The sequence below is a fragment of the Petromyzon marinus genome, chromosome 20, assembly GCF_048934315.1.
Source record: "Petromyzon marinus isolate PM22_M1 ecotype Great Lakes invasive population chromosome 20, UKy_Petmar_22M1.pri1.0, whole genome shotgun sequence".
Taxonomy (NCBI): Eukaryota; Metazoa; Chordata; class Hyperoartia; order Petromyzontiformes; family Petromyzontidae; genus Petromyzon; species Petromyzon marinus.
Window position 1 is genome coordinate 976751 of NC_133686.1, and position 22444 is coordinate 999194.

Sequence of the window (22444 nt, forward strand, 5' to 3'; positions counted from 1 at the left end):
TACAGAAGAATGGATTTTACTGCTCTGCCCTCTGCTGCTCACTGCTTAACCCTACAGCCCCATGAACGCTTGCGTGTGCGTTCTGGTCACCCATCCAAGCACAAACTTATGAACATAATTGTACCTTAACGTAAACCATCCAGGACATACCCATAATGCATCTGCTATACACCATCACAGCGCTCATGTAGAACTCCTCTCCCACCCAAAACATTTCTCTCCGTGTTGCACATCATCCGGAGATAAACTCGCACTTACACTCTTTTATGCGTCTAATTGAATGGTAGATTCTGTTCTCAATGTCATTGTATCAAAGCAAGGCCTGTCGTCCCCACCCATATCCAAACCACGGAAAACCTTCAGCAAAGTACGGCGAGCATCCTAAACCCACGTTAATGGAGCGTGCGGCGCTTGTGAGTGTGCGAGTGCACACGTGTGCTAGGACGTCTCGTGAACGTCGCGATGAGCTCATGCTGCGCCTGCCCACGGGCCCGGAGTCAAAGATGAGTCCCTGGGAATGAACCGCACCCTCTCACAGATTAAACCCGGGCACCGGGGCTGTAATTTACGCCATTTACGAGCAGCGAGTCGCGAATACAGATGGTGGACGCTTTTGCTCATGTACTTTCTAGATCCGATTTGAGATCGGTCGAATTCCGGGTGAATTGATTAATTTTTTTACATTGACTTGGAAAAAAGACAGCAGCTTCCAAAGGAAAGAAAACCGCCATCGCGATGCACATGAGGAAACGGAGTGAGGACGTGTTGAACGCCAGTAGGCTGGCTGCGCGCGTGACTCGCTCGCCCAGAGCGGTAATCAGCGGCTGCCACGGCACGGCGACACCCGCCCCCACCCCCACTCCATCTTCCCCGGGGCGGGGGGGTCACAGGTCACCGCCGTGCAACAGGAGGAAGGGAGGGGCGGAGGGGTGTGCTGGTTACCTGGGCCGCCAGGTAGGGCAACAGAAATCTGAGGAAGTACTGTGGAATTCCACGGTTTCACAAACTTTAAGTTTTTTATTGGACAGTTTGTTCAGGTGCTAGATTTTATATGCATAATAAATTAACTGCCTCTGTTGAACGACCCTAGTCGGTATCATGGCTCTGCCTAAAGTTGAGTAGCACCTAAGAATTCAGGCCATCTACCCTGGTTCTCTACTCTGCAGAGGAACCATTGTCTGCTGTCTTAGCCAACGATATGTTGATGATAAACACGTGCAGCCCTTTATCTATCAACTTTGGGATGAGGGCTTGGCCGTACAATGCAGGTCGTAGGGGTTATTGACCGTATGTCACCACGGTGGTTAGTGCGGGTTAGTGAAGGCAACAAGCCTTGTGCATGGGAATGTACAATTGCAATTCTGAAATAGATGTTGCTGTGTCGCCCTCTGCTGCACACAAGGCGGCACTTAAGCTCGGCCATTGTAATCCCTTAATCTAATAACAAATATTATCTTCAACGACATCAATGCTACATCTGTTGGTACACTGGTGATTGGGTGCGCAGCAATTCCAGTGTGTCTGAATGTCGGATTGCGTCGATGCTTAGCTCTGCTCATTTCCCATCCAACATTCTGCTCGTGCTTAATATAAAGTCAGAAAAGCTCCCTTTGTAACTAACTTGCATGTAATTTAAACATGTAATTTCATTACATTTATAATTGGGACCTAAATCTCGCACTTCAACGTACCTTGTCGTTTGTATCGACGTTACTTTCGCGTTTAACATGATAGATGTGTTCCTGAAAAGTTCCGCATTAAGCAAAAACAATTTGCCCATAAGACGTAATATAATGTAAGAGGTGGGGAGGGCCAGTGGTGAAAGAATTTGGGGGAGTCAAATGCGTAGGGGATGCAGTGTGCCGTATCGTTCTGCGTGGATACCCAGAATTCCCTTACCGCTCCGCCGCGCAGCTCAATAAAGTAGTTCGTCGTCGACTGCTCGGAAACCGCGTGGTAACGGTACGCGTTCCACTTTGTGCGAAGTGTTCCCTCGCAGAAGGAACCACGTTACAGCGAAAACGCGTGAGCGAGGACGTGCTGTCCGTGACATGACTGCGGTAAATTGTAATTTCAATGTTTTTTGTGCTCCTCGTTGCCGTCATTGCTTTCTGCTGACGCCACCCTTACGGGCCTCGGGGCACAGAGCCGCCCTCACTCCAGTCTCATGAGAACCTTGTCCGGTTGGCTCGTTTGCATGCAGGGGTTGGAACGTACGCCGATTGTAGCTGTCACCCTAGGCTTTACTTAAATCCACGGTGTTCAGTCCTACTGCCAACTCGCCAGTCCTGCCGTGCGGTTGGTGACGCATGCTTACGCTCACCTCCGGCGAGTGCGCCTTGCATTGCCAGGGCACGCTCAGCAAAACTCTGGAGGGATGGCGAAAATGGGCGAATCTAACCTGACATTCGGAGGTGTGAGCGAACCTCTCCATCATGTCAGCCTGAGAGCGCAATTATTCTTAATAATCTTCTCTTGTTACGTTTTGAAAAGGATTATTGGCTGAGCATGCTTGCAATACATGGGCAAGTATTGCACATTTAATCTTAGTACGCAGCAGCATGTGCTTTGTATTACATTTTGTTTTTATTGAACCGATATCAACGGACGTGACGGAGGGCACATGAACGTACGAGCAAGGCTTACCTGTCAGGGATTGCGCCCTCTGGGTGGTCTGCCGACCCTAGCCAGGGCTTGTTACGGTGTGTAGCGTGTATATTTTCTTAACCAAGGTGGGAGCTGGGGATGGGGACGGGGTGACTTAGTATTATTAACCTGGATAGTATTATTTTCTCAACTATTCCAAGCTCGGTAAAATACAATGCATATAGGAAGAATATTTGGAAATTTCAAGACTCCAATAAGATTCACGTGGTGAAATTCTTAGTTTGTGGATTGTTTTTCCACGGTCAAATGTCACAGATGATACATTTCTCATCGTCAGTACTAATGTCCTTGGTTCTTTGCGGTCTGTGCAGTTGACTCTGCAACAAAACTGTCTTGCGTATGTACCGAGTCTGACAGGCTCACTTGCACAAATAATATTTCTTATAATGTAGAATTGGGGGGGGGGAGGAGAGGTGGTGCATTGGATCACGCTAAGCGATGCACCTGGCTGGCGACCTGAGTTAGATTCACAGCCAAGGCTAACAACAGTGATACCTGAGCCGGTCCTTGCACTCCTTCCACTTCACCAACTGGCAATGACCAGGCGAGTAATTTTTTTTATGGTCAAACATCTCTCCAGAATGGCACAGCCTCGGGGATGCCTTCGTACAGAAATTGGCTAACAATGGGGTGCAAGTCAAGTTTACAATGAAGAACGTAAACCAAGTTCAGCTTCGGCACTTTTCAGTGCTGTACGCAGCAGCACCTGCTTTGAGAACCAGGAAAACGCGGAGGCTAGGAGATGTTAACTACCTAGCCTGGTATGGAGGAGGTCGTGGGTTCGATCTCGACCCTGACACTTGCTGTATATTTGGAGTTTGCATGTTCTCCGTGTGGCCGCGTGGATTTTTCTCCGGGTCCTCCGGTTTTTCCCTCCCACATTTAGAAATATGCGTTTAGAGCATTTGGCTGCTATAAATGTGCACATGATAAGCCACTTCATTGAACTATCATTTGTGGCCAGGTCGCTTCTGTTAAAGAGCTGTATAGCTCAGCGAGCCTTACCTGGTAAAATAAAAAATTGTTGAGTTTATAGTTTAGTTTAGGTGGGGCTAGAGATGGTAGCATCCGTGTGACGGCACTCCCTCGTGCCCATGTGTGTCTGTGTGTGAGAGTGCTGGCGCTGTAGGGAGCGGCAGTGTAGCAGTTAGCGTGCTGCGCTACGAACCCGGCTACCCGAGTTCCAATCCCGCTCGTGACCAATAACAATGGCGTGTGTAAACCTCACCACTGGGGAGACAAAGGCGGCCGGGCGTGGTGCTGACCACCCCACCTCCCTTGTGTGCTTTGCTGGCGTTCATAGGTGCTCGCGAACAGTACTCGCCCCAAAACTTAAGGCTATATGGGGAATCTTTGTCTTGCCGGCGCTGTGCAGGTGCGTGTTGATCTCCTAGAGCTGGCAGAGAAGACGTGCAACAACTGGGACCTGCGCGAGGAGCTGGAGACAGCGCTGCTGCGTGAGCCCTCCTCCCCGGGGGGCGCCAGCCGCGCCACCAAGAGCGCCGCCAAGCTTGGCAAGCGCAAACACGAGACGTTCATCACCTCCAGGTACAATGCCGTGGCTAACCCCTTCCTCTGCCCGGCTGGCTCCGAGTGTGATCTCTCTTTCATATGGATGTGAATTGAGTAGCAACTCAGTATCGATGTCTAGGTTGTAAATTCAGCCGCTGGCTTCAGAGGACAACGGGTGTGGTTACCTTCGGTGCCCTCGGAGAACATTTGCAGTGGACACACAGACCCACAGACTCGCACAGGGGCCCACAGACTGATACAGGGACCCACAGACTGATACAGGGACCCACAGACTGATACAGGGACCCACAGACTGATACAGGGACCCACAGACTCGCACAGGGACCACAGACTGATACAGGGACCCACAGACTCGCACAGGGACCCACAGACTGATACAGGGACCCACAGACTGATACAGGGACCCACAGACTCGCACAGGGACCCACAGACTGATACAGGGACCCACAGACTGATACAGGGACCCACAGACTCGCACAGGGACCCACAGACTGATACAGGGACCCACAGACTCGCACAGGGACCCACAGACTGATACAGGGACCCACAGACTCGCAAAGGATCTGCTATGTATGGCATGTCGACACTGTGTTCTATTTGAGGGCAGAGTTCACAAAGTTATCGATCAAGAGTTAATATCTCGGAGCCTTTTTGCGGCTCAAGTTGGAATCCTGATGAACAGGTTGTCCTGAGTCAGTGATTTATGTCCCAGATGTGACAGCACGAAAAGGTCATCTTTAAATAACTCGCGTGAGAATAGCTTGGGAGTCAAATATGCTCATGAAGTCAAAACGCTTCCGGCCAGATTATGTTTATACAAAAAATTCAACCTCCAACGCTGGCGGGTAGCGAGCCTTAGCTGAGGCTTAGTGTCGTCGCCCCTCGTGTGCCACGTCGGATCGCCAGGTCAACAGGATGCTTCCTCTTCACCAGCGCTAAGGAGAGGCGCGGCATGCCAGCAGGGCGCACGCTGACATACCGTCCATGATTCCCACGTCCGTGTGGATCTCCAAAGTGTTTTCTGGGCGTACCACGCATTTAGCATGATGTCCGACGTTTTGCTGCACGTGCTTGTCATAGCTTCTTCAGAAAGTGAAGTATATGTTCGGTTGAAGAAACTCCCCAGCACGTGAAGCGACGTGTCGGACATCATGCCAAACAACATGCGGCGAACCTGAAAACGCACAGGCGCGAAAACCTACGCGGTAGTTTCCCCACCTGTATATTCTTGACAGCATTCACAGTTTGCAATAATGTCAATTACTGCGGGCGGTGTGAAAAATACTTGCACGATGCTCATGCTCGTGTTGTGGCTTTTGTGCAAACACTTTACCAGTAATTGATAGGCACTCCCTTTCAACGTAAGTGTATGCACGTTAAGGGTCAGACTGACACATTGCAAACGTTCCCTTTTGTGTGATCTTTGCAAAAATAGGCCAATGTCTCCATCATCACTGCCCAGTAGATCTGACTGCCCAGGCGATGTATTGCGGCTATTAATTGAGATATAAATCTGCCTCGAATGAGCAAAATTCAATATCAATAATAATAATTTACATTCCTTTAGTCAAGCCACTGCTAGATATAGGCCTCCCCACGCTGTGTCAGTAACGGTGATTGTTTGACCATACTTCACCACCCTAGTCAGTGCGGGTTTGTGAAGGGGGCACCCAGGACCGGTTCGGACATCCTTTGCCGCTGATGCTAGCCACGGCCAGGAATTTAACTCTGGCCGCCGGATTCATAATATCTAGTGCTAACCGCGGCACCAATGCTCCACCTCGTTGCTCGGTAAGAATTAAGCGCGAGTGCAACCGTTGTAACAATTGTGCTTGCGTGCGTTGGCAGTGGGAAGTCTGACTACCTGGAGCCGGCCAAGAGGGCCCACATGTCAGCGGCGCCACGTGGCCGTGGGCGTGGATCGTTCTCCGGCCTTGGCCGCATGAACGACATTTTCCGGCTGCGCAAGCAGAACACGAGCCGCCCGCCGTCCATGCACGTGGACGACTTTGTGGCCGTGGGCTCGCCCGTGGGTATCCTGCCCACGCCGCCCATGGTGAAGCGACTACCCAAGGGGATGCCCAAGGGGCCTCTGCGCGGCAGCTTCTCCGGGGGCAGGGGGGGTGGCCGGGGCAGCAGCTTCCACCAGCCAGGCCGCTTCTTCAACCCTCCCATCAACAAAGGTCGGCCATCGTGACGCACGGCTGGTGACGCGAGTGATTCTGCTCGTGACTGCTAGTAGCTCTGCTCGTGACACTGCTGTGACACTGCTGTGATACAGGTCACGGCTAGTGACACTGCTTGTGACCCGACCGGTGACACGGCTGGTGATACAGCTGGTGACACGGTCACAGCGTGTTCTTTATGGTTGTGTAAAGCTTCGCCCGTGTGTGCTGCGTCACTTCCCAGGGACGTACGGGCGGCGAGAGGGCGGCCGTGGCTCCAGCTGGGTGTCGCAGGCGCTCCCGCGAGGGGGCTACGCGGACACGCGGGGGGTGCAGGGTGGCTTCCCCCGAACGCCGCCTGTCAGGACGCCTCCCACCGGTACAGAGTCTGCCTACTAGCCACTCGGTCTTCTCCCCACTCTTGTGTGGTGTAATGGTTTTTCGGTCGCATTTCATGTATTTAAGCACCCTAGCTTATAGACTTAAGAGTTGTAACCACCGTTGTCAACGCAAAATTGCAATACGGATCTCAAGGTGTCTTTAATTTATTTTGCTCTGCTTGTCTCTTAACTCTACCCATGTCTGGTCCCCATGTCTTTCAACACATGCCCTTGTTCCCACGTCTCTACTTATGTCTGTGTCCTTATGTCCGCATCCCGTGTTCATCATCCTGCCTGTGCCCCGTGCCCCCGGCGTGCAGGCTACCGGCCGGCTCCACGTGACCGGGCCCCACGGGGTCGTGGTAATCTGGGCGTGGTGCCGTGGGGCGGCGGCGGCGGCGGTGGTGGTGGCGGCGGCAGCAGCGGCGGCGGTGGCAACAACCTGCGCGGCAAGTTTGTGGGACGGGGAGGTGGCGGAGGCAGACACATTCGCTCCTTCACTCGATAAGCCTTCCCTGCTGCCGACGGAGGAGCCACCAGTCAACCCCGCCACACCCGCTGGCACCTCTCCTGAATTTGCGCTGGCATGAATGGAAGGAGCAGGAGGGAGGTGATGAAGGAAGGTGGAGAAGATGTCGGGGAGCAGGCCAAACGACACACAGATCCCACCCCACGTGCTGCCATCAGTCTGGGTTGGGTAAAGAAACTCTGAGGTGGCTTGGCCTTTTTTGGGTTAAACAGGATCACGGTTGGACTTGAATTTACCACGGGACGGCCTGTTTACACTGCCAGATTTTACCGCGTGTTAAGTAAATTGGTTTTCATTCCTGGTGAATTTCCACTGTGAAGAACGATTTTTTATGTTTCCATTAGTTACGGTCGAACTGTTTTTTTTGTTTTGTGTGAAACATAGCGGTAAGTTATTATCCGAGAGACAATACATTGCACCAACTTTTGGAGGCCGATGGTTGGGACTTCAAGACGGACACATGGAGCATTGTCGGTGTCTTCGCTGTGACGTCTGTGCTTAGAGCTCACCGCTTAGGGGAATTAACTTTTTTCGCTTGCAAAAAAACTCGTTTTGTATACAGCAAATGTAAGTATTCGCTTCGTAATAAACATTTAAATCCTTCACCTTTTCACTGATTGTGTGCACTTTCTATTAAAATGGGACATGGCGTCCAGGCACAAGTGAGAAGTGGAGTGATATCCGACCTGGCCTGCAGGTGGATCAGTGTGCTGGTGCGAGCAGTGTACATTTCTATCCGTGTCCATCCCGTGCCCAAATCGCCCAGAGTGTGCCGGATCTCGTCACATCTCAAAGCGAGGCATCCCTGAGCCCAGATAGATCTTGGATGGTGGGCGGCCATCGTGCATAAAACTGGCGTTGCAGGCAACTGCACGGCTCCGTGCTTGGAAAAGAGCGGTGCAGAAAAATGCGCCGGCCTGTGCTTCGACATGCACTCCCTGCCTTCACATTAATTAGCCTGGTGAAGTATGGTCAAACCCCTGCTGAACAAGGAGTGGGAAGTTCCTCATCCAGCAGTGGGATGTAAATGTGGCAGGGTAAGCCCCACCTATAAGCAATCGCTGAAATACCCTCACTGGGGGCACTCTCCAGAGGCTAGCTATCAAATTTGACCACCGCCCTGCAATGAACTCCCATGAGTGTTAGCCCTCGGCTATGCCATTGTGGCTGTGCAGACTCCTGAGCGAAGACCCAAACTCCCAGGAACTCGAACCACCAGAAGCTCCTTGCTCTGCGTTTTTGGGACCTTTCCATTCATTTCGACACATCCCCATGAGCCACGCGGCCGTTGTGGAGTGTTTAATTTTAGCAGCATTGGTTCAATGCAAGCACAACTCTGGGCCCGTTTTGACATTCGGTGCCTCAAAATCGGAAGCAGCGTCGGGCTTTGCTTGAACATGTTGCGGAACTGATGAAACCATGATTGTTACAGAATTCGTACGGCTGCTGATAATTACAAAAAACTGGAACGTTCGTCAAAAAAATGATGGGCTTTACAGGAAAAAAATATGCTGTCAGAGCAAACGTTCCGGATAATGGCCCTGTATATCAGAACCAAGGGGCAATGCTCGAAACGTCACCTATGTTTATTTTGTTTCCTTTGACGACCACCGCGTCATTGACACGGAGCGCGTCAAGTTGTTGGTGGTTGTGCGCCAGTTGTTGGAGGTTGTGCGCCACTGTTGTTGGTAGTTGTGCGCCACTGTTGTTGTTGGTGGTTGTGCGCCACTGTTGTTGTTGGTGGTTGTGCGCCACTGTAGTTGTTGGTGGTTGTGCGCCAGTTGTTGGTGGTTGTGCGCCACTGTTGTTGGTGGTGGTTGTGCGCCACTGTTGTTGTTGGTGGTTGTGCGCCACTGTTGTTGTTGGTGGTTGGGCGCCACTTGTTGGTGGTTGTGCGCCAGTTGTTGGTGGTTGTGCGCCACTGTTGTTGGTGGTTGTGCGCCAGTTGTTGGTGGTGGTTGTGCGCCACTTGTTGTTGGTGGTGGTTGTGCGCCACTGCTGCCCCCACAGCAGCAGCAGCAGCGAGGGCGTCATGGCGCCCCGCCCTGGTCAATGGTCGAAGTTGTCCCTCGCCTCCCGCGGCTTTCGCGTTGGAGGGGTGGTGGCGGCTCACGTTCACTCGACCCCCTTCGTTACTTCGTTTCTGAGGGGAAACACGGCGAGGCGAGCCGAGAGCTGGGCCCCGCGTTGTGTGGAGTTTGTGCCCGTGAGGCGACGTGGGACAGCGCTCCCCCAGGGGGTTTCCTGCCGCGGTTCGTGGCGCCAAGCGGCGGCGGCGTTGAGGGTGAAGCGAGCGCCATGGCAACCACCACGGCGCCCGCCTGTCGCTTGCTCCCCGCCGTGGTGAGTGTCGTCAAATGTTAGTGTCGTTATATTACACTGGTGAGTTGTTATATTACACTGGTGAGTGTCGTTATATTACACTGGTGAGTGTCGTTATATTACACTGGTGAGTGTCGTTATATTACACTGGTGAGTGTAGTGAGGTAACACTGGTGAGTGTAGTGAGGTGACACTGGTGAGTGTAGTGAGATGACACTGGTGAGTGTGGTGAGATGACACTGGTGAGTGTAGTGAGATCACACTGGTGAGTGTGGTGAGATGACACTGGTGAGTGTAGTGAGATCACACTGGTGAGTGTAGTGAGGTGACACTGGTGAGTGTAGTGAGGTGACACTGGTGAGTGTAGTGAAGTGACACTGGTGAGTGTAGTGAGGTGACACTGGTGAGTGTAGTGAGGCGACACTGGTGAGTGTAGTGAAGTGACACTGGTGAGTGTAGTGAGGTGACACTGGTGAGTCTAGTGAGATGACACTGGTGAGTGTAGTAAGGTGTCACTGGTGAGTGTAGTGAGGTGACACTGGTGAGTGTAGTGAGGTGACACTGGTGAGTGTAGTGAGGTGACACTGGTGAGTGTGGTGAGGTGACACTGGTGAGTGTGGTGAGATCACACTGGTGAGTGTAGTGAGATCACACTGGTGAGTGTAGTGAGATCACACTGGTGAGTGTGGTGAGATGACACTGGTGAGTGTAGTGAGGTGACACTGGTGAGTGTAGTGAGATGACACTGGTGAGTGTAGTGAGGTGACACTGGTGAGTGTAGTGAGGTGACACTGGTGAGTGGTGTGAGATGTCCTACGTGCTGTTCCTGGCTTGCCCTGTACCGCCAGTGATGTGAGAGTGGTGTACCAGTGGTGAGGAGTATTGTACCAGTGGTGAGTGTTGGTAGAGTCGTGCGTCCTGCTCAGCTGTCGTCTGTGGTGAGTGCCACAGTGGCCTGCCCTGTGAGCCGAGTCTTGTTACACGGGTGTGTATTGTATCTTGTGTTGTTGATTGATACTTCTTGTACTGCCGTGAGTGGAGCTTATTTAACAACGTGTACACCTCGTGTACCAGCACCATGAGTGTGTCCTCGCATCACCCCCTGGAACGGGCATTCAATCTCATCGCCGTGCAGGTACAGCCAGACCGATGAACCCCTGCCCAGCTGCCCTCCTCGCCGAGTCGCAAGTTCGTCGTCGCTGAACCTCGCCGCTCGTCGCCGACCATGCTGGACGAAGGCCACGTGCGGCAGCTGTGCGAGGACCTCGGCAGGACCGTGAGTCGAGAGTTGTTGGAGCCAATGGCCTGTGGGTGGGACATGACCCACGACTTAATTTAACTCGGTCCCTGGCCACATAAGGACTCTAATGTCCGTGCGTTGAACTTCTTTCGCACCCTACATTGCCAACCGTGCTCATCGGGGAAGGACGACAAACTGAAGCACAAAAAGCAGCTTGAAAGAAATGAAGTTTCCACCTATATTTAAAAGTGAATGTGGCCACTGCCCATAAAACAATATATCCGTCAATGCAGGCATCTTAGTCGTGCTAATGGGGTACGAAAGGGAACTATTTTCAATCTGGCAAACACCGTTTCATATTTAACGTAAAGACGAACCGTAATTCATATTGGATTACACCAGGATGTGTGCTGACGTGTGGTCTGCCAACATTATTTGAAGGTGCTATTCGGCCCTCCGTGGATCATCTGGAGTTTGGTGATGAGGGTTTAAAGGAGGCCTGAAAAGAGAGAGTGGCAATCGTCGAGGCCAGCATGAGCGGTCTTGGCGGCACTCGGGATACGGAAATGGTGGTGGTTGCGCAAATTGTTTTTTAGCCAGTCATGCTGATCAGAGGTGTCGGGGAAGGACTAAACACAAAAAGCAGTTTTAAGGAAATGAGTTTTAATCTTGATTTAAAAATGCATAGATCCAGTGGCTTTCTAATATCGGAAAGAGTGTTCCAGATGGCCGCAGAAGCCCATCCGAAAGCGCGCAATGCGGTGACCATCTTTGTTCGATGGCCAGCCAAATGCCACTGCGAAGGTGAGCGGAGTTGGTGTGGTGGAGGTGCGAGGCCCTGTCGAGTTTGCTCACGCTGGGCATCATGTGGTGCTGGTGGGTGGCTGCAGGACTACAGCAGGTGGGAGAGGAGGACTCCCTGCGGTTGTGGTCGTGGAGGGGCCCCCCAGCGTGGCCTGCGCACCCTGCCCCATCTCCGCACGCGTCGGGCTCGCCCGAGCAGGGAGAGGGGCCCCAGCAGGGCGCCCGACTACCCCCTGGGTTGCCTGGCAGGGAGCTCGCGGGAATTGAGCTCAACTCCTCGGCCAGGTCAGCAGTCACCCACGGCGTGTTAGAGATTCACATTGACTTGAAAATGTATCGTGGATGAGCCATAAACCAGGATGATTTTGTGCAGTCTTTACTTTTGTATTGTTTTGTTTATTACATTTTCTCTTGAAATGTTTACGTGTTTTCTTTTTTACACAACCTACCTTGTAGCGTTACGGTGTGGTGGCATCAATAAAAAATATATACATAATCTAATAAGTAGTCTTATATAGCGTCGTTCATGCAAATTTCATCTCACAAGCGGAGCAGAATCCCAGACAAGCTGGAATGCTGCCAAGCTGCGAGGCGGTCCCAACTCATGCTCAGCAGCAGGCACGACTCGTCCACCAGGGACGTGGGGGCACCGCCCCTCCAAGCAGCTGGAAATGATAAATTATTTTCTAGTAATTTGTTTTGTTTGTGGCTGTGAAGGAGTCCGAGTGAGAGATATCCCTTCACTCCTTGCGATGAGCTTCGCATTGTAGCCACGCTGTTTGAGACCCATTCAGGGCGGTTAAAAAGGCGCCAGTGGCTGTGATGAGCCGACGTCACGACGCGAGGTGGCACTGTGCAAATAGAGGAGGGCCACCGCCGACACGCTCGAGCCTTTTGGCAGTGTCAAAGGGGTTGTGTAGTGTGGACTTGAGGTTCATAGGGACAGGATTTGAATGCTTTGTTGTTTTGTTTCGTATTGTTTATAAATTCCTACCAATAACATTACGAAGTTTTTCCTAACTAGAACACCATATTTTCAGAGGTCTCTCACAAGCGCCCCACCTCGTCTAAATGTCACAAGCCGCCACTGCTAAGTAGTTCTCTACATATTCAGTTGCTTTCAGTGGATTAATGAGTGCTTGCTTATACATGTGTAGTGTTCAACACGGAGGCACACACTCTGGACTGGGAGGCAACACTTTTATTTCACAACTTCCCTACCAGGTAACACTGAACGTAACTCGGGTTCTCTAGTAGGTGATGTGGCTCACTGTGTGAGTAGCGAGTTAACTCGAGACGAAGACCCAGGCTTGATTCCACAGACGAGCCAAGAACGCTCTTGGGACTGCCCCTTGATGCTCCTGGGCGTGGCCTCGCTCCGCCTTCGGCTACGCCCCCTTCGAGACCTTTTCGGGCTGGCTGACATGCCGCACTTACTCTGGTGCTAGAGAGAGGCTCCAGACGCACAGTCGCACTCCTGTAACAGTAGCTGGCGCGAACACCCTAGTGACACCATTTACGTCACTACACATGTGTTAGGAAGTCGGAGCACCCGGAGGAAACTCATGCATGCGAGCAGTTAACACTTTCGTATACGCAAGGGACACCTGATATCAGACCACACTTTGCTGTCCTGCATTCTGCCGGCGAGCCAGGGTGTTGCACCTCCTCGATGCCTACGGGAAGGGAGTCTCGCAACATTTTGTAATTTGTCCAATTCACCAACCAGGGGCGGCTCGTCCATATAGGCGGACTAGGCAGTCGCCTAGGGCGCCAAGTTAAGTGGGGCGCCAAATTCGAGGAAAAAATAAATAGATACAAATAAAATAAAGATGTCATTATTTAAATTCCTCTTCACATACAGAGGGAATATGAATTATAATTAATTTCTCAACATTTCTGAGAATGTATCAGTGTAGAATATTTTATTTACTTCAAAAATAAACACCGTAAATCGGACTGAAATATCGTCCAGCTTCGTGTACAAATCTATTCTGAAAATGTCGTGTCTCTATTTTATCTGACCTCAGAAACATTGGTTGGACAGACGGATGGACAAACCAAATAATTATGCCTCTGTTTAATAAAATACGCTTAAAAACATTAAACGGAAATCATGGGCAAAATGTTTCCCAGTTTACCAAAAACCTCAGCCTAGATCTGCCCTTGGGGTTTGGGGGTGCCGATTGATATGGTTCGTCTCGGGCGCCAGTTGCTGGCAGTTAGTCTCGGGCCGCCCCTGCCACCAACCCTCGCCTCCACAGCGCTGGATTACAGGTGTGTGCCACCACTGCCGACTGTAGCATTCACGTTGATGTCTGTGATGACAGACGGCTGCCAGGATTTGAATCCAGGATTCAGAGGTGCCAGCTCAGCGCTCTGACCTCTGAGCCTCCTGGCTACTTAGCCGCCTCACCTCCATATTCGTTTATTTGTTATTTTATCCGCTCCACTTTCATTTATTTTCTTCTCACAACTATTCTCGTCGGGCAGCGGAACATGGGCCTCAGAGCCCATCCCTGGGTCCTGCGTGGCCCAGCCAGGCCCAGGTGCTGGGCGCTTCGTGTTCCGTGCTGTGCCGCCACCCATGGGTGGAGCGTCCGCCGCCACCGCCACCACCGCCCCCCGACATCCAGGCCCTGTGCAAGAAGATGGCCGACGTGAAGGTGCTGGAGGTATGTATGCTGAAGTTTTTTCGCACTGTAGCCACCGTGTGTGCAAGGCCGTGCAACTGCACTGAGGTCAATGGGCTGGAGGGGCCCAGGCGTTGGAGAGGGGGGAATGTAAATGAACAGGGGGGTTCCATTGAATGCCTTGCACTAGCGCCCATGTCGACCATCCTGAAAGCTGGCGGCCAGGTGGCTTAGAGGTTAGACAGCTGAGTTGGCACCGCTGAGATCCTGGATTTGAAACCAAGCAGCCACCTCTGATGAAACTGTGTTCTCAAGTGCAGTGAGTTGATGGTCTCAGTCTGGTCACCAGTTTGTTTCTGCACTTAAAGTGGCAAAATATTATCTCTTGAGAGTTACAAATATTGGTTTGACTGTCATCCGATGAACATGTATCTCTGCAGCAATGCAGGTGACAAGAAAATGCTGCCCCTACCGTGTTGGGCAGAGGTCACCTGAGGGCATCTCAGAGATAGCTCCGTGTAGTATTTTCGAGAGGTCCAAAGAGAAAATGTATCCGGTAACGTAACACTGGTAACACAATGGGCAAAACTTTTCAATATTTAAAAAGGTTAAAAAAAAACCTCGAAATCAACAAGAGCCGGCATGCCCCGTGACCCGCTAGCGACGTCACACCGCTGTGTGTGCGCTGCGGGCCAGTATCTGGCGGAGACCCGGCAGGCCGTCGTCGCAGAGCGCCGCCAACGCATCCAGGCCCTGGAGGCCGCGAACGAGCGCCTGGCACAGGAGACCCGGGAGGCGGAGGAGGCGGCCTTCCGAGACGTCAACGCCACACTGGCCCAGCTCCAGAGACACCAGGTGCCGCCGGGATCGCGCTTGTCAGCTTCCCACCCCCCCCCCCCCCCCCCCCCGTGGCTGCTCCATGGTTCCCTCCATTCTGTAAGGAGGGAGCCATCGAACAGGGGTGCCACGGTGGTGGTGAGATCTTAACTACCTCGTCTGGTATACAGGTTCGTGGGTTTCGATCCCGACCCTAGCACCTGTTTATTTGGAGTATGCATGTTCTCCCCCATGATCGCGTGGATTTTTCTCTGGGTCCTCTGGTTTTTCCCTCCACATTTATAATCGACGTGCTTTTAGAGTATTTGACTGATATAATTCCCACGTGATAAGCCACTTCATTGGGCTATCATTTGTGGCCAGGTTGCTTCTGAAAACAGCTATTTAGCTCAGTAGGTCTTACCTGGTAAAATAGAAATAGTTAAATTGTTTTATAGTATGGCATCCATCCCTTGAAGTCATCACGTATCGTTTAATTAATGTTTGCCCCTCGACCTAGCATTCCTAACCCTTCCAGAGGTGAATCCCAAATCCACATTCGTTTGTCTTTTATGAATAACTCGCCTTTTGCCCGTCCAAGAAAAGGTGTATTTCAATGAATCTGAATCAGATCGCGACGTGATATTCATTGCATCCATTCGTGTGCAATTTGTAAGGCTGCGGTGACACAGACTTATTTAATTTTGAAGGTTATAATCCCTTGTTCATCATGACGTCCTTTTTACTTCGATATCTCAACAGCGTTATGGAGATTGTGTGACGCGAGAGTTCTGCCTTTGTAGTGAGGGTTGTAAGTTGACGCTGAGGAGGGGGGAGGAGGCGCCTCGCCCACCCATGTGGAGTGGGGGGGGGGGGTCCATTTGGAGGACGTCACCTGCTCATGATTATTCATGAGGGGGGGGGGGTCCATGTGGAGGATGTAACCTGTTCATGATTATTAATGAGGAGGGCTGGTCGATGTGGAGTGACGTCACCAGCGTTAAGGACATTCCTGGGTGATTATAGTAGTTATTATTATCATCGCACACTGCATCATCACACATCGCATCGTAACGCGCTACATGGACATTATCCGCCGTCGACGTGTCATACCATGGCCTGCCAGGAGAGGGCGGTATTGTACAGCAAAGATGTGGACTCTACATGTTCTGTCGATATTGGATCGAGTGTGAGTGGATACCGTCGCGTGCATTCCAAGTTAACAATGAATTATTATCATATTATACCAAACCGCGTCATCACCACATCCTTTCTTCCAGAACTTCCTTCATCGGGCTTGCACCTCTGAGAATGTACCCCGAGTCCTCATCGCATGCCCTTTTGCAAATTCAACATATCGATGTCTCTCCTCCATGAAGCGCTCTCCTACTTTCTGCGTGCACACGACGAGGGATTTCTCATGTTGAGGCCATCCTTGCATTTCTGCGGGAAATACCACTTTGACCTCGGCCGACCGCTTCCTTCCTGCAGAATGCGCAAGCCCTCCTCGAGGATCTTCACGGGCGGCAGATGTCGGAGGCCATCGCTAACGAGCAGCGAATTGAGGACGCAATGCGACAGGACGTAGCTGGTAAGTTCGGCCACAAATGCTGCGGTCTCCCTGGAATATCTGTAAGAGTCGTCCAAAATACCCAAGGGTGGGGCTCTCGAGAGCTCCCTCTGGAGGTGGCCATTACACCAGTCGTGTCGAGAGAGAACAATTGCAAGGTTGCGACTCTGCCTTTCACCTTGATGGTCAAGTCCACATGCTCGCTCTGCAGGGGAGCTACTCGCACACCCTACCCCCATCGCGCCGTTTAACAAGCCCCCAAACGTTTCTCCCGTCCGCTCGGCCCGGCGCGAGTGCAGAGCTGGAGCGGCGGGTGCAGCGGGCGGGGGTGCGGCTGGAGGAAGCACGAGCCAGGCTGCGCTCGCTGCGGGCGTACCACGGCAGGGACCGGCCCCTGCAGGCGGCGCGGCAGGCCCAGCTGCAGCGCCAGCTCCAAGCGCTTCAGCAGCGGCAGGAGGTTGGGGCGCGCAAAACACCACTCGGCAGAATTGGCCAAAGGTCCAAATGTCTCTGGACTCTCCTGATAAGAGAGTTCTGAGACTCGGTGAGGCTCTCCTGTATCTGCACCAGCGGGGTCAAACTACCTCCAATGTCCAACGTGAATGTTGAGGTTGTGTGCGGCTGCCGGCGCTGAGAGGGCGGTGGATGTGCCCGCAGGTGGAGGAGGCGGAGGCGCACCGGCAGGACGAGGAGCAGCTGGAGCGCATCGCGGCTCAGGACGCCCTCGCCCAGGAGGCCCTGCTGCTCCGCGTCGCGCAGGTCGGGGGGAGGAGTGTGCACCCTGCCATCGAGGAGACCTCCGGCACGAAAGTTGACCTCTCCACTGTTCTGGGGCGGCTCGTCCATATAGGCAGACTAAGCAGCGTGCACCTGTTTGCATTTACACACTCTGGGCTTTCTCAGATGCCCCATCTGACCTCGTTGACTGCAGGGTGCCCTTGCCCGGTGTCAAAACCATTCAGTACAGCCCATACACGGCTCCTTTTTCCCACTTTTCTGTATCCCAGTATTCCTCTATCTCTGAGTCTTCATGTCCCTGTGTCCCGCTTGTCCAGTGCAAATCCAGTTCAGTTGAGCCCATCATTGGCGAGGCTGCGGGTCAGAACTCTGTTGATCAGTTTTTTTCATCATGGCTGCTGAGCGCAGTCTAAAAAAATCAAAATTCGCATAGCAGCCACCAACAAACAGTCCTCATCATGGCTGGAGTCATCGATAAAAAAAAGTTTCCTTACTGTTGACGAGGTCCATGCTGCCCACCAGGGTTTTCCACAAGGGGGGTGTTGATCTAGGAGCAAATCCCACCATGTGGGCCCCCCGACACCTCGAAACTAAAATGGAAGTATTAAATCTGACACCGTGACGTCGAAGCTTGGGCCCCCCCAAAGCGCGGGGCCTGGGGCGGTCGCCCCCAAATTGCCGTACCATGGGGACGGCTCCGCTGCCCACCACTGAGATGTTGTTAAGAAGTTGTGCGGTGGAAGCTGCGACCACAATGGCTGTTTGGTGATGCAGGTTGACCCCAGGGTGAGTTTGTAAAGAACAGGATAGATCAGCAGCAGATTTGGCGAATCATGCAGCTTTGTCATGAGCTGTTAGGCAGCATTGATACCGTCGATTAAACACCCACCCTGCAAGTTGATTTTACGTAATGTCTGCCCACTTTCAGGAGCACCTGGAGGATTTCCCCCATGATCTGCAGGCGAAGAGCTTCCAGAATACGGGCTTAAGGAAGGAAATTGAGATCCAGGGGAAGGTAAGAGATCACGGGCATACGGATATTGTGTGCAGGCGGTGCAACGGCACTGAGACCCATGGAATGGACTCTGAAGAGGGGGGAAATTCGACAGTGCAAACAAGTCTACACAGAGGTTGCTGCCCACTGGGACTTTAATAGTCGTGCAGTGAGATGCAACCCAACCCTAGGAACAAATAGCCTTTACATGTATGCTCCTTTGGTTGTGAGTCTCATGCTGTTCATCATAAGTTTGCAGCTTCATGAATAGGAAATGTCTTTTTTTTAAGTCACTGCGTTGACAAATAAAAATACACAGGAAGAGTGATGTCAAGGTGATGTTGCTCCATCATTGCTAATGAGCTGACGTGATGATGAACATAGCTATCAATATCTTATTATTGCAGCGTTAGGGGTGGAGCAGTGGCATAGTGGTTAGTCGTACCCTGTGTTACGGACCCAGTGTCCTGAATTTGATTCCCAGCCACAGCCAACACCAGTGGTGAGTGACATCTGAACCGGTCCTGGGTGCCCAAATCTCTTCTCCAATCCTCACTGACCAGCGTGGTGAAATATGGTCAAGCAACCTCCATGACTGACACGTCGTGGGTCGGCTCTCTTCTAACAGTGGATTTAACAGGGGTTGTAATGTACAATAAAAAAAATAAACAATGTTTGTATTCTTGGTTCTTTCACGTAGAAGGGAAACAATAAAACAATAAAATTGTTTCTCTTCTACGTGACTTTACCGAAAGGGAAACAATCAAATTTTTCCCTTCTACGTGACTTTACCGAAAGAACCAAGAATATGAATCCCTACAGTCACGAAAGTTTTAAGTCAAAACAGTGTTTGATTACATTAACGTTACAGTACGTTATAGTAACGAAATACAACATCGGACAATACGCCTCCATCACAAATCTTTTCCTCCAAAATAAAAACAATATTTTTAAATATCCCATCAGCCGCATGGTCTTCTTGGGGTGCATAATCAGCAGGATTGGTTCAACAAAAGCAAACTTTGGTCTGGTTTCGACATTCAATGTCTCATTTGCAAGGTCAGTCTTGCTTGAGCCAATGCTGGCAAACTGCCAGATGTATATAGGACCCATATCTGCTAGATTTGGGTCCTATTAGTGTGGCTATGATGTAACGGTTTGCACACTGAACTTGAAATCCAGAGGTCGCCGCTTCAATTTGATTTTCGCAGCGCGGCAGTTGAAACAATGGGCAAGCTTCTTGTATTCTGCCCCCCCCCACCGCCATCCACCCGGCAGTATAAATGGGTACATCCGCAGGTCATATGTGGTGATGTAAAGACCCAGTACCCCCGCCTCTTCCAAGATGTCCGGCAAGTGTGGAATAGTATGCCAAGTTCTAGATTTAAAGCTTTCGTGACTGCTAGGATCCATACTCTTTGGTTCTATTGGGTAAAGTCACGTAGGTAAAAAATAAAATAACAAAAATTACGACGTTTCGGCCACAACACAAGCGGCCTTCATCAGGTGAAGGGACGAGACTAGAACCAAAGAGTAAGTATGCCAAGTGTCGTATACAAGGGCTTTCTAGATCTCCCTCTCGTGGAAGCCTTTCTGTCATTATTGTGAACGGTGCCCACATGCATCCCCACTGCTCCCACCCGTCATGATCCCTCTTGCCCCCCGCAGGAGGTCGTCGCCCTGCGCCTGCGGATCCCTGCCCTGCAGCGGGAGGTTCGCCAACTCTCGGCTCAGGCCAGGAAGCAGCTCCACTCGTCCCCCTGGCTCCTGCCGTCCAATCGCGAGTGAGATTATCACCTGCCCATCACCGCAATGCCATGGGCAGTAATGGGCAGCACCGTTCCTGCAGGCTGGGGTGGCGGGGAGTTGGGGGCATGGACATTTATTGTAACTGATTCATATTTGAATTGGGGGGAGTGGTGGTGCCCGGTGACCATTGTTGAATTCCCCGCCACGGTTAACACTTTGGCCCTGATTTTCTGTGACGTTGTTTTGTCACCTGACAGACCAGCGCCCGACGAGGAAGCGGAGCTGGACATCCCCCGAGATGAGGAGCTACCTTTTTGAGGAAAAGCGAAGCTCCCTGCTCCTGAGCATCCTCATCAACAACTAAAGAACCTCAAGTGTACCTCTTTCATGGGAGGGAAAGCCAGTGTGTGTGAGGTCATAGAAATAGGAAGGTACCTGCACCGTGATTCATCGGGTAAAATCCATTCTTATGCTCACGATATTTGCAGTGAATTTTGGATACGAATCATGAAAACATAAAATTACCCAGGAAAGCCAGACTCTTCCTGCATTGGGATGGTTGTCCAAGACCAATTACAGTACATCATTGTACTTTTTCGCGAATATTACAAGAAGCAGAACCGAGCGAGCTAAATAGTCAAAACTAGACCCCAACAAAATAGATATTCTTGAAGCGAACTGTGACGCCGAATCGTGATAATTAATTGAATCGCTTTAGGGTGAATTGTCACGTTCATAGTAAACGATCCTGTGTGCCATTACAGCATTTGTGCCATTACAGCATTTGTGCCATTACAGCATTCGTGCCACTCGCTTGTGGCAGGCGTAGGCGGTGGCGGATCCAATGAGGGTGCAATGAGGTGATGCCACTCCCTTCTTGAGACCCAGAAAACTGTTATTCGTGATATTTACAAGTGTAGGTACATTGTTATTATTAATGTACGGCCCTCTGCAGATAGCAGCCTTAGCGAGAGCTACTACTCCCCCAAAATGGAACGCTGATAAACATTGTACTGAGGTCTATTCAAGAGTCTGCCCACTGCTGCTTTGACCTCAAGCGCTGTGTGTGTGGATGTGTGCTGCTGTGCCTTCAAGTTGCCAATCCGAAGTAAAAGCGATACAACCACTCCGGTATTGTACCCTACTCGAAATCTCAAGTATTTTTCGTATTAATGCTATATATGCGTATATTCTCAAAATGTCGGCTTGGTTGATAGAAATTACGGTGTTTATTAAACTGTGTAACTCTGGCCTGAGTTTGCTGCATTTAAAATTCAGTTAAGAGCGGGACATGCATGGATATGGTTTATTTATCTAGCTCAGCCACTGATTAACAGTAAACTGTGTGCACGCGTCTGGTTCTTGTTGTCTTGATTGTTCTCAACATTGCGTGAGTGCATTTATTAACCATGGCCAGTGGAATTTTACATGCAGGATCGAAGTGAGCGGGATGGCGTGGGGAGAAGTAGGAGAGACAGAGAGGGATATGTGTGAGTTGAGACTGAAGAAGATTTGAACGTGGGGAGGGATGTGCAAGCTATCGACAGTTTTAAGTTTCATTTGACCACGTGGGGAATTTCAGAAGAGGGGAGAAGAGAGATGTCGGAGATAAGACCCAAAGGGCCGTCCATAAATGACGTCACGCGATTTTGGACGATTTTTGACCCCCCCCCCCTTCGTCACACGGCGTCACAAAAAGTCAGACCCCCCCTCAAATATGACGTCACAAAGCTCTGCCCCTCCCCCAAAAAATAAAAGGGGGGCGTCCATTAATGACGTCACACACCTGGGGGGGAGGTCAGACATGTGTGACGATGTGTGACAAGGTGGGGGGGGGGTTGAGAAATGTAACGTCACATCAAAATGCGCAACTTTAAATACATAGAGACAACACGTTCTACTTAATGAAATAGACTTTAATAAATGTTTTCTCCTACAACATCAGAGTGCAGCGCCACATTAAATACGCACTACAATGACAATAGTTTGATTTGAAGCATGTTTTATTTTTTTGGGCGGGGGGGCAGAGCTTTGTGACGTCATATTTGAGGGGGGGGGGTCTGACTTTTTGTGACGCCGTGTGACGAAGGGGGGGGGTCAAAAATCGTCAAAAAGTTGCGCATTTTGACGTGACGTCACATTTCTCAAACCCCCCCCCTCGTCACACATCGTCATAAATGTCTGACCCCCCCCCTAGGTGCGTGACGTCATTTATGGACGGCCCCCTAGATTTAGTCATGAAAGATGTGAGATGACAGATTTGAGAGGACGATTGGAGGCATTCATTCAGCAGTGATAGACAAT

General features: G+C 51.2%; 2 protein-coding genes across 4 annotated transcripts in view; both read left to right on the forward strand.

The window, feature by feature from the left end:
- VIRMA (vir like m6A methyltransferase associated) overlaps window positions 1–7879 on the forward strand; it is a 57097-nt gene extending 49218 nt beyond the window's left edge. For all 3 annotated transcript variants that reach the window (XM_032957783.2, XM_032957782.2, XM_032957784.2), the window contains exons 26-29: window positions 4043–4215; window positions 6049–6383; window positions 6610–6744; window positions 7066–7879. In XM_032957783.2, the coding sequence (XP_032813674.2) occupies window positions 4043–4215; window positions 6049–6383; window positions 6610–6744; window positions 7066–7253 (831 nt within the window). In that variant the 3' untranslated portion in view covers window positions 7254–7879. The remainder of the gene's footprint in view (window positions 1–4042; window positions 4216–6048; window positions 6384–6609; window positions 6745–7065) is intronic.
- A 1037-nt stretch (window positions 7880–8916) lies between these two features.
- LOC116944261 (uncharacterized) lies at window positions 8917–21390 on the forward strand. Its single transcript, XM_032957781.2, has 11 exons — window positions 8917–9617; window positions 10732–10872; window positions 11727–11925; window positions 14134–14315; window positions 14970–15128; window positions 16581–16680; window positions 16959–17116; window positions 17317–17418; window positions 18326–18412; window positions 20060–20175; window positions 20398–21390. Exons 2-11 carry the CDS (start codon window positions 10822–10824, stop codon window positions 20456–20458), a joined length of 1215 nt encoding a protein of 404 aa, XP_032813672.2. The 5' UTR covers window positions 8917–9617; window positions 10732–10821; the 3' UTR covers window positions 20459–21390.
- Window positions 21391–22444: the final 1054 nt, after the last annotated feature.

Excerpts from the sequence above, each read along its gene's own strand:
- LOC116944261 (XM_032957781.2), top strand. The coding sequence starts at position 10,822 with ATGCTGGACGAAGGCCACGTGCGGCAGCTGTGCGAGGACCTCGGCAGG. Across the intron at positions 14,316-14,969 it reads CCGACGTGAAGGTGCTGGAG|TATCTGGCGGAGACCCGGCA; the intron begins GTATGTATGCTG and ends GCTGCGGGCCAG. Across the intron at positions 18,413-20,059 it reads AAATTGAGATCCAGGGGAAG|GAGGTCGTCGCCCTGCGCCT; the intron begins GTAAGAGATCAC and ends TGCCCCCCGCAG.